This window comes from Coturnix japonica, chromosome 4 (genome assembly GCF_001577835.2).
Source record: "Coturnix japonica isolate 7356 chromosome 4, Coturnix japonica 2.1, whole genome shotgun sequence".
Lineage (NCBI taxonomy): Eukaryota > Metazoa > Chordata > Aves > Galliformes > Phasianidae > Coturnix > Coturnix japonica.
Window position 1 is genome coordinate 41801175 of NC_029519.1, and position 12073 is coordinate 41813247.

The 12073-nt window shown below is 38.7% G+C and overlaps 1 protein-coding gene across 8 annotated transcripts in view; it reads left to right on the forward strand.

Moving 5' to 3' along the window:
- Window positions 1-12073, forward strand: part of WDFY3 (WD repeat and FYVE domain containing 3) — a 127761-nt gene that overhangs the window by 89462 nt on the left and 26226 nt on the right. For 6 of the 8 annotated variants that reach the window (XM_015861632.2, XM_015861631.2, XM_015861634.2 and 3 more), the window contains 9 exons: window positions 1119-1253; window positions 2480-2671; window positions 3840-4073; window positions 6584-6683; window positions 7717-7877; window positions 8513-8742; window positions 9480-9589; window positions 10404-10586; window positions 11369-11526. In XM_015861632.2, the coding sequence (XP_015717118.1) occupies window positions 1119-1253; window positions 2480-2671; window positions 3840-4073; window positions 6584-6683; window positions 7717-7877; window positions 8513-8742; window positions 9480-9589; window positions 10404-10586; window positions 11369-11526 (1503 nt within the window). The remainder of the gene's footprint in view (window positions 1-1118; window positions 1254-2479; window positions 2672-3839; window positions 4074-6583; window positions 6684-7716; window positions 7878-8512; window positions 8743-9479; window positions 9590-10403; window positions 10587-11368; window positions 11527-12073) is intronic. The other 2 variants (XM_015861633.2, XM_015861630.1) reach the window with 1 other exon arrangement.

Consider the following 12073-nt stretch of genomic DNA (forward strand, 5'->3'; position numbering starts at 1 on the left):
AACACCCCCAGTCCCCTGCAGCTGACACGAAAGTCAGTGTATCCTGTTTTGTGCTGTGTTGGGAGTGGGAGGATGAGATGCAGTGGGAGTGTGTGGAAGGCAGCTTGCTGTGGTAGAGCAGCAGCTGGTTTCTGTCTTGGATGTTCTGGGGTTGAGTTGACATGGAATGCAGTATGACTTTTTTGGAAGAGTGAGAGTTATTGTGGTAAGGAGAGATCATGAGGTTACAGACAAAGCAAGGCAGTTAGTTTAAAAAACCCCTGTATTTTCAGGGAAACATCGTAGTTCTTAAAGGAAAAATATATTATCATTCTCAGCAGGTTGATTTTTAACCTGTTTTAATTGCATGTAAATAAATAGGAAGCCTTAGTGTAGTCTTTTATGGAGAAAAGCCTGCTCCAGGTTGACCCACTTAGAACAGATACCAGGGCTGCCAACATCCACTTCTCAATGGGAAATTGAAGGTAAAAATTACAGATCAGAAGGTATTCTCTCACGTTTTCTCAAGAGGAATACTCGACGGCACATGTAGCACAGTGCTGTTGTGGAGTTGTGAAGCTCATCTTCTGCTTACAGTGTTGAGATACAGTGATGTTAAACTGAAATGAAATGCATCTATCTGAAATGTCTGGTGGTAGAGCTCTTAATGCTAGAGTTTGGTCAGTTTGTCTCTCTTCTATTTATTTTTAAATGCTTTTTTAAAATTTATTACTGGAAAATACAGCTTGGTGTATTTGTTTTGTTCTTTTCTTTTTTCTTTTTTCTTTTTTTTTTTTTTTTTTCCTGTGGGACACTTAGTGAGTTTGGTTGCTAGATATACTGAAGTAAAATGAGTTGATTGTGCAGCACTTGTACTGGCACATCTCACTTCAGAAGATGTAAATGCCTGGAGGAGGAAGCTGCAGTTATGTTGCTCTGTGGCTGGAAGGAATTTTCTTCAGTGCCTTGTGACACATGATCTGCCTATGAATTTCTGGGAGATTTATCTTTTTACATTCTGTAAACTTTATTATTTAGATACTGTCAAGTGAATGTCGTAGATACAAGGAAAAAGTAGTATCAAATTGCACCTCAGAAAGGGTTTATTTTGTGTCTTTCTCTTCTTTTACCTCTTATAGTTTGATTTAGATTCTATTTGGACGTTCATATTTGGAGTTCCTGCCTCTTGTGGCACTGTTACCTCTTCAGTACATAGTGTTTGCACAGAAGCTGCCTTCTTGCTGTTGGGAATGCTGAGGAGCATGCTGAATTCAGTAAGCATAAGTATTCTGTGTTTGTTTGAACATATGAAATTGTTCAAGTCCACCATATGGTCAAAAGCCAAATTGAAAAGGTTAAGTTTTAGTGTCATGACAAACCCAGATGGCCTTTAGTTTCATAATACCTGCTTAAAAGCCATTGTTGTCATTGGGTTATTCTCTTTGTTTCTTGTTACCTGTAGCAATATTAGTGGCCATAAAATTAGCATTGCTTTTTCACAAAAAGGCTGCGAGTAAAGCAAAACCAGCAAGCAGAAGGATAAAATGCCCTTGGCAGAGAGAACAGATTTTTTTTTTTTTTTTTTCCTGCTTAACATCATGGCAGTATGTTTCAGACTCTCCAGTCCATCTGCTCAGGGCTCTGATAGTTACTGATTTTGTGCATGAAGCTTCCATATGCAGAGAAGTCGCGTGACTATTAATAGCCACATACTAGATGAAATGAACTTACTGCCAGAAAAATTTATGTTCTTTTCATTTTTGAATCTAATGTCAATAGTAGTGAAAGTTGGTTTCTTAGTGGGAAACTTTTGTATTAACTGGGACCGAAAGCGTTTGCTTGCTGAAAAGGATCTTGTAAAGTATTTGTAAAGCAGCACCTGTTCAGATGTAATGACCAAGCAGGTAACATGTTTGTAATATGCACTGGGAATTGTTGGCTGCATGTTTTACGTGTGTTGACTTATCCAGGTGTGACCAGAACACACATATCCAGAAAATATGGCTTGGTGACCTGCTGGGGTACACGTTCGTTATGAGTTGGTTCATCAGACTGGTGTGTTCATATGCTTGGTCACATGTTGGGGTCAGGTGTTCATCATCATGTGTCCTGCTAAGCAGCCAAGCATTTTGTCACATGTGGTGCCCCATTCCTCACAAGCTAGTGAGGTTCTCAGACACGTGTTTTGTCTCATGTTTGATCAGACATTAGTTCGTGTGTCTGGGCACCGTGTATTTAGTCACATCCTTCTGATGCCTGTTTGATCATCTGTTCTGACATGTGCTCCAACACATTGACTGACGTGGTCTAGATCTGTTTTCTGACACTGTGTCGTGTTTGGTCACACGGTTCTGCTCTATTTGAAAAAGTCCTTGATTAGTTTTGATGCTTTTAACCCCATCTCTGGCCATACTATTCCTCCTTCCACAGCTCTTCTCTGATAGGGGTGTTCTTCAAATAGCTCCATCAACGCTAACATGCTGTTTGTTTTCCAATCCAGCCCTGGCAGTCTGAGGAGGAAGGCTCTTGGCTTCGAGAATATCCCGTCACCTTGATGCAATTCTTTCGCTATTTGTATCACAATGTGCCAGACCTTGTTTCCTTGTGGATGAGCCCAGAGTTCCTGTGTGCGCTGGCAGCAACCGTATTTCCTTTCAACATACGACCTTACTCTGAGATGGTAGGAAATTCAGTGAGTTGGATTTTCTGTTCTTTTTCCCACAAATGCATTTTTTGAGGTTTTATCAGTTATGAGTCTTAACGAAGATGAAGCTCTACTTGCCATGCAGAAATTGATGGTGTTAAAGACTGGACTGGAAAATTTGTATCTACATTTTGAAACTGAGAGGGGTGTATGCTCAACCAAAAGGCAGGTACTGCACAGTGACATCTGAAACTTCATTTCTGGGGTAATGTACGCTAATTATTCATTTTCTAGTCGGCTAATTCTCTCACATACAAGAATTGAGTTAACTCAGATTTACAATAGGAAAAAGACTGACTCAGCGTCTCTTTCTCCTTTGCATTCTGGAGGATGTGATAGAATCTTAAACTGCTTCTTCCCCCCACTTTTTCTGTGGCTTAACCACAAAACAGTATTCTTGCCTTACCTGGAGCTTCTGGACTCTGGCTAGGATAGTATGTGAATCCAGCTTTCATTGCATAGCTGCCTGAAGCAGAGAATATTACAAGGTGTTAATTTATGTATTCGTTGACCTAATTGTTATTTATAAATTGTGTTGTTTCTAGAGCTTGAAAAGAAACAAACAGTTACTGTTAGCTGGTATGTAAAAGTAATTACACTAAAAGCGTGGAAGGATAATTAGGTTACAGGTTGGCAAATGCTATAACTAGGATAAGATATGATAAAATACTTACAGCTATATGTTGCTGAGTCTAATAAATACATACAGATTATTAATTTTTCTTCTAACTTGAAGAAGATACTAGGAATTCTGGTAATGCTGACTTGGCATTCACCTGTATATAAGAGCCTTATATCTCCACGTCATTTCTTAGTACTTTTGGGTTTTCGTTTTTCGGTGTTTTTTTTTTGTTTGTTTGTTTTTTGGTGTGTTTTTCAATGAGAATATGCATTTTTTTTCAAAATCAAAGCTACCCAAGGAATTCTTGTTCATAGATATCTTTCATATGAAATGTGGCCTCTAACTGGGGTAATTGATGGCAGCCTTTGCTGGATTTTTTTCCATGGCAACCAGAAACTAGAATTTGGATGGAAGATTAGTTAGGAAATTAGATATGAAGTGTGTAGTCTTGAAATGACAAGTGAAGGATAGAGGAGCAGAATGACTTCTATTAATTTGGTCAGCACTGGAGCTTTGACATGCTGTTTTTCATAGGTCACTGATCTTGATGATGAGGTCGGATCCCCAGCTGAAGAGTTCAAAGCCTTTGCTGCAGATTCTGGCATGAACAGGAGCCAGTCAGAATACTGCAATGTCGGCACCAAGACATACCTAACGAATCATCCTGCCAAGAAGTTTGTGTTTGACTTCATGCGTGTGCTCATAATTGATAACTTGTGTCTCACACCAGCCAGCAAACAGACTCCGCTGGTGGATCTTCTGCTAGAGGTAAAGTTAATTTTGACTTGAGCTTACTGTGATGTTTTTTTCTCCTCAGTTTTTCTCCTTTACCTTTGTATGGCATTCGGTAGAATCTTGGAAATTGTCATTAAAGAAGAGATGCAGGAAAAGAATATTGTTGTCTCAGAAATTGCTTAATGCTTTGGAAAACCCGAGAAAGCAAAAATTAGAGAATTTTTTTCAGCCTCTCTTTTTGAATGCCTTCTGGGTTTTATTTCCTTGCCCTAGTATTTGCATATGTCAGCAACACCCTTAAATTCCTGAGCAAAAAATCCTCATGCTATTTATGGGATTTTTTTTTTGCTATATTAACTTCTCCACTACTATCAGTTTTGTCTGTGGGCTCCTTAGCTTTAATTTGGTCGGTCAAATGACACTGTTAGCTTCCACGTGTGTAACTGAGCGCACTGTGTCAAGATTTGGTTCCGATTTTGTACTCTCCTTTGACATCATTTTGGCATCTGAGCCAGTAACTCCTTTTATCTGGTGATGCAGGAAGTGACTTGCAGCAGTAGATACTTTGCCAGTGTAGCATGAATTGCACAGCTTTCCATAAATTCTATTCTTGCAGAGTATGATTAATTTGTTACACATTCATTACCCTATGACAACTGTATTGGTATTGCTCAAGATATAAAATCCTTACAAATCCCTCAAGAAACATTAAGTATTATGTTTTATTCATATTAGATAAAGGAAAAAAAAAAAAAAGTGGCAGGACATCTGGTGCCATATGCTGTAAGAATTCAGAGTAAGTGTATTATCTTGTTGTAAAATTCTCCATTCAGGTTTGTGACAGCTGTGCAAAGCAGCCTTCTATTAATGGTTAGGCAGGCAATGAGGAGTTTAACTGCTCTGATGTATCCACATCATCTTCACACAGTGTATTTTGAAACATTTAGTTCGCATTGATTAACGTTTCAGTCCCTAACTACTTGTTACATCATCCCTGTTCAGCTGTGTCCCTGATTGCTTCAGCAGTTGCTGGAATTTTGGATTGTGCTTATACGATCCCCTACACGTTTCCTGAAGTAGATGGACATCTCTTTGCTGTTGCAAAGCAAAAAATAAGTTGTCAAGTGGTGCAGCTTTACATAAATATCAGGAAGAGTGTTTGAGGCCATGTCAATCTGTTCTGATTACTTTACTGCTGTTTTAATCTGTTACGACTTGTCGGTGTTTGTTACTGGTCCCTCATAAAGAGAGTGCTGGATATGCGCACACTGCCAAGCTTCTAGAGTGCAAAATGAAGCAGGCTCAATTAAATAGCCCTAAAAAACACTGGAATTCTGAGTGGAGCGTTTAGTAGATATGAGAATATGTTTTGGAACACCAAGATGTGGTGGTATTTTTTCCATAGAATCATAGAATGGCCTAGGTTGAAAAGAATCACAGAATTACAGAATCACAGAATTATCAAGGTTCGAAAAGACCTAGAAGATCATCTAGTCCAATCATTACCAATACTTCCCAGCTAAATCATATTCCTCAACACAACATCCAAACGTTTCTTGAACACTCCCATGGTCGGTGACTCCACCACCTCCCTGGGCAGTGCATTCCAATGCCTGACTACCCTTTCCGAGAAGTAAAGGAGCACAGTGATCATCTGTTTCAACCCCCCTGCTGTGTGCAGGGTCTCCAACTGCTCGACCAGGCTGCCCAGAGCCACATCCAGCCTGGCCTTGAATGCCTCCAGGGATGAGGCATCCACACCCTCCTTGGGCAACCTGCTCCAGTGTGTCACCACCTTCTGTGTAAAAAACTTCCTTCTAATATCGAACCTAAACCTCCCCGTCTCAGTTTAAAACCATTCTCCCCTGTCCTATCACTACCCACCCTTGTGAACACCTGTTCCCGCTCCTGTTTATATGCTTCCTTCAAGTATTGGAAGGCCACAGTGAGGTCTCCCCAAAACCTTCTCTTTTCCAAGCTAAACAATCCCAGTTCTGTCAGCCTTTCCTCATAGGAGAGGTGCTCTGGCCCTCTGATCATCTTGGTGACCCTCCTCTGGACCTGCTCCAAGAGTTCCATGAAGTGCAAAGGAAATAAAGATTTGGTGCATCCATTTATTATGTGACTATATCAAGGCTGATGTTGTGGTACACAAAAGCCCTCATAGAAGTGATGGTGAATTTAGATGTTTGATCTGTGTTTTCAGAATGGAGTCATTATGTGAACTGAGGAGATCACAGCTGAACCATATGTTCAGTTAAAAATTGGTACATGTTTTAGGAGTGTGTTCCTTTCCATTTCCTATTATGGAAGAAATAGAAGATGCATTGGCATATTGGCGGAAGATGCACTTAATGCATTTAAATCGGAGTACTGCTCACTCCATAAAACTGCATACAGCTGTTGTGTATTTGATGTCCATTCCTAAGTTTTTAGATAACACTTGTGAGATAGGGAAAACAAAAATTCACCTAGAACTCCCTTTCTCCTTTTCAATTCTCTCCGAGATATTCATTGTGTTTTCATTGCATTTCTTGAATCAGGCTTCCCCTGAAAGATCGACACGAACGCAGCAGAAAGAGTTTCAGACCTATGTTTTGGATAGCGTGATGGACCACTTACTCGCAGCTGATGTTTTATTGGGTAATATAACTATGTTTAATTCTCAAGCTGTCTCAGTTAAGGGAAAGTGTATGATTTTTTAAAAATTGCTGTAAAACCTGTATTCTCTGAAAGGTTTTTTGGTTTTTGTTTTTAATAAGTGTGATGGTCTTGATGTTTACGTAAAGTATACAACTTGCCAGAAGGATTCACATCTTGTTAGTTGTTCAGATACAGTTCGTTATGTCTTTCTTTTTTTTTGCGCCAGTGTGGTATGTGAGCTTAATTTATTTGCTGGAATGTATCAGGTAGCTCAGGGTCATTGCACCATTTGTCCTGTGGAACTGGAATGCACTGGAGTAGAGTTTAAATGGCATCCATTTGTGTAAGCAGCAATCCAAGTGATGATTCTCACATTGGAAATGGAGCGTACCCACATATGAAGTGCAGTTGCTCTGGTTTTATTGGTATTCCATGTCATGACTTCATGCAGCATCTGTTGCTGGCGATAGAACTAAACTGATGCAGGCTATCTTGAACAGAGTCTCAGGTGATGCTTTAGTCTACTGTCAGACATTTAATACAGGAAGGAAACAGGGAGTGGAGTGTTACTGGTTAGTATCTCACTCCCACCTGTAAGAATGGACCACCAGCATCATCCATAGTGATTTTTGTTTGTTTTTTTGTTTGTTTGTTTTTTGTTTCATTTTGTTTTTCACAGTCTGGTCCATTCCAGTAAGCATTCTGGGTTGTAATTCCACATCAGTTCTTTTCATTTTAGATAGCTGTGGTAGGCTAGGAAAGAGTAATGCTGGACGATAGATTTTCCAGGATTGCTTTGGGAGTTTATTGTGTGCCCTGCCCCTCTCATTTTGGCCACGTCAGTGTTGATTTCAAACAATCACTTGCACATTCCATGTAGGTTAACCACTAGCTTTTGGCTTTTGTTTGAATATCTTAGTCTTTGCTTCTCTTTTACAGAAGCTCAGTAAGCACAAACACAAACTTAATATCGATGTATCTATTCATATTTATTCTTTTTTAATGAAGAAAGCTTTATTGTGCTGTTACCTAGGCGAAGATGCATCTCTGCCCATAACAAGTGGAGGAAGCTACCAAGTTCTGGTGAACAACGTGTTCTATTTTACACAGCGTGTGGTAGATAAGCTTTGGCAGGGCATGTTCAACAAAGAATCCAAACTTCTTGTGGAATTCATAATCCAGCTAATTGCACAGGTAATAGTGTTCTCTTATTAGCCTACTTGAAAAGCCATTTTCACAGTTGAAATTAAAATCTGCAGAGTGACTATTCTGCACAGCTTGCATACTATTTGGATGAGGTCTCTTGCAGGGTAATTGTGCAGCCTAGATAGATAAGACTCAAAGAAGGTTTTAATTGTTTCAATGCTACTGGCCTGTCTCCGGTCAGTGCAGAAGTGTGTTCTTTTCTTTCATTTTTTACTGAGCTTTTCTAGCACATTTTGTTAGTGTGCAGTACTTTATTATGAGGCAATAGAGTTAAAACTGCTTTCAGATGAAATTGTGTTTTTGAAATCCCCAGAAAGCTTCCTAAATTTACCTTGGGAGATATTTTGAAAACCTCCTCCTGTTCTGTTCTTGGAAACTGTTGACGACTTCTGCTTTTGGAAATCAGAGAAAATAACAGTAGACTGATATTTGTAGGTGTTGAAATCTTAAATGTATTATCTTGTATTGATATCATTTTGGCTCTAGAGATCACTGGAACTGATGCTACTGATACTGAAGAAGCAGCATGAGTCAGCATGTGGGAAGATTACCTACCTGTAAATTGACTTAAGCGCTGCCATCTGATGATGTGTTTTTTGTTTTATTTCTTACTTTACCATCAGTCAAAAAGAAGATCTCAGGGACTATCGCTGGATGCTATTTATCACTGCCTGAACAGAACTATCTTATATCAGTTCTCAAGAGCACACAAAACTGTTCCTCAGCAAGTGGCTCTTCTTGATTCCTTGAGGGTCCTCACTGTGAACAGAAACTTAATTTTGGGACCTGGAAATCATGATCAAGAGTTCATCAGCTGTCTTGCTCACTGCTTGATTAATCTGCATGTGGGGAGGTAAGCATCTCAGATAGAAGTTTATTTGCCCTGTGACAAGTAGGCAAAATGTTGATGACAATTTGAAACCTTAAAGCCATTGAAATGCAGAGAAAATGAAGTGATTCATTTAAATGAAATTATATTTGAAGAGCTCAGGTTTAAGGAACAGTCTTACTTTTTCTCACAGATCTATTTTAAAATAATAGATATCTAACCATTTTGTTATTACACTTTGACACTGTTATGTCTTTTCAAGGTAGAAAGAAATGCAGGTGCTAAGTAATTGTCAGAGGGATCTGTCACTAGATTTGCTGTCTGTAGAGTCATTTAGTATGTATTTTTATTCTTACTAATTTGGATGTTTAAATAAGTCTAGTCAGGATTAAAACTAGGTAATAACACCCATTTACTCCAAATGCCTGACTAGCGTTTCCATTTTTCTTTCCAAGAAGTTGTGTGACTTGAGTTTTTATCCAAAGTCATTTGGGAAGTATCATCAGCATAAACCCTAATGTTCTCTGTTGATGGCCACAGTGTTTCTTCAAGAATTACTGCTTCCTCTAGTAACATACATCTGTGTTCATATCGTATCCTCTTTCAAAAGCATTCAGTTCACCTTGTGACTGTATGTCATCAGAACTCAGGTGGACTCAATGTGTTCCTGTAGCAGCACACGTCTTTGTGCTTCAATCATTGGGAATCAAAGGTTTTAGTTGGTATTTATTTCTGGATGTTAATTCTTTGTGTATTTGTAGCAATGTTGATGGGTTTGGATTGGAAGCAGAAGCCAGGATGACAACTTGGCACATTATGATCCCTTCTGATATAGAACCAGATGGAGTCTACAATCAAGATGTCAGTGAAGGTAATCTTAAGTGATCAAGTCACAGATGTCTGCTAATGCTGCTTCTTTATTGACATCAGTAGTCTTTTACTCCCATTATATTTTGAACAGGAGTGTATGTGCAAGAACGGCAAACAAAGAAAAACCTTCAAAATACCCTATACACCAAGACAAACATAATCAGAGTGAGAACTGTTTGGTAAAAATAGCAGGCAGTCCTCGTTTTTTACTGGATGTGCACTAGAATCAGAGATACCACTTTATATGCACTGAATGAATGCAGTGTAAATGGCTCATCTTAAGTGTGCACTGTGCTTCTCTATCAGCTGAATCTTATAAGAGCATAGTTAAGGCTTAACTGATATAAGATGTAAAACATCATTAGGATCTTTCTCTCATAAGGTATTTATGAATTGTCTGTGGGGAAAAAGATTGTGTTTTTGATCTTTTTATATCTTAGCATTTATGCATGTGTGTATTAATACACTCAGAGAGGAAAAAAAAGTAATTTGTATATATATATATGAAATGTTGTGTAATCTGTAAGCTTGTTTTTAATCTCATTTAGTTAATCTATGCATGAGTGTGGGAGAGGAATCACAAATAATTGGAGCTGATGTTTCAGATTCACAGAGGAAAGATGTCAAAATGGATCTCCAGAGTCTGTCTAACAGTATATGATTGACAAAAAAAGTCTAGTTAAAGGCATTTCAGAAATTAAGAAAAAAGGGGAAAGCCTTGAGTGTAATTGTTTATTTTATTTGATCTGCTGTAAAAGTACCAGTTCAGTAAGCATTGTAGAGAACTTGCTGTTTGTGGTCTTGTACCTCTGCAGGTCGCCAGCTTCTTTTAAAAGCCATAAACAGAGTGTGGACAGAGCTGATTCACAGTAAAAAACAGGTTTTAGAAGAAGTTTTTAAAGTGACGCTCCCTGTCAATGACCGTGGCCAAGTGGATATAACTGTTGCAAGACCTTTAATTGAAGAAGCAAGTTTAAAGTGTTGGCAAAATCATTTGGGTAAGTGCAGCTCAAGATCTGTTCTGAGTGGTTTCTTTCCCCAAAGTGAGCCACATGCATTGGATGTTTTGATATGGGCATACCTTTTGTATGTTGGTAAATACTTATTATTATTATTAAAGTTTAATATCTCTGATTCAGAAACAGCTCTGGGTATAGGAAAAACATATACAAGGTCCATATCTGGGACCTTTATTCAGTGCTTTTGCAGATCCTAGTGGCTTCTTGTGTTTCTGTACAAGCATACACCAAAGAGTGCCTTATGGATTGCAGTGGTGATTGGCTGGTTCACTTATTTGCCTTTCCATAGACATTCCTTGTGATGACTTGTTGGGCCTTCCTCAGAACTGGATTTCTACAGATACTGTCTCCCTGCTTTGGAATACCCACTTTTTCTTTAGGAGGCGAAGTTCAGAAAAACTGAAAGTAGTTGTAGTTTGGAGGGGAGTAGGTGACAACTTCGAGCTCATTGACTTTGATTTTGATAATTGATGAAAGGAGTCACAGATCTGTTATTCAAGTTAATCTGTTAATCCTTTTAAAGTTCAAAAAGTACCAAGATTTCCCTTGGGAATTTCTCCTTTTAAAAACAGCAGCAATGGAACAACAACAACATTAAAAAAAACCAAAAAACACAACAACTCCTTCCTTAAAAAAAACCCAACACACAACTCAGAAAAGCACAGGAAGTTTTTGAGAGCAATAGAAATTGTTACTCTATTTAGTGAAACGCCAGTGACAACAACAAAAAAGCCCCAACATGTAAAATCTTTGTTTTTCAGCCCATGAGAAGAAGTGCATCAGTAGAGGAGAGGCCTTGGTTCCAAGCACACAGTCCAAGCTCTCACGAGTGAGCAGTGGGTTTGGCCTCTCTAAACTAACAGGTTCCAGGAGAAACCGGAAGGAGAGTGGACTCAACAAACACAATCTCTCGACGCAGGTAATTTTGCTTCATAAAATACAGTCTCAAATCCAGCATTATATGTTTGGAGTATATGGTAAATACTGCAATATAAAGTGTCTCTCAAGGTATAAGGTGATAATTTGTGCTCAATTTTCCCCTTGCTGAATATTGAATATCTTGCTGAAGATAGAACTTTATTGCTTTTGTGTGGCCTAATCCAACAGGTGTATCTGCCTTTCTGGAATAGTAAGTCAAGAGTGTAAACTCTCTGGGTTTGGAAAGACTGCTTGACTTCTCTCGTTAACTGGGTCGTAAATTCAGTTTACCACAGGAGTTTGTAATAGATGTCAAGGTAGTTGTTTGTCTAAGAAGTGAAGACTGGTGGAGAAAAACTGGACGTGACCTGATGGGGCATTGTAAAAAAAAAACCAAACAACTTCATATAAAGTATTTGGGACATAGAAAACAAACGAAAGAGGGATCTGGAAGTTTTTGAGGATTGAATTCTTATTATAATAAGTATATGAAATAGTGAGGAGACTCATGGAAGGCAGATATGTTCCTGCCATAAGGAAATATGTAG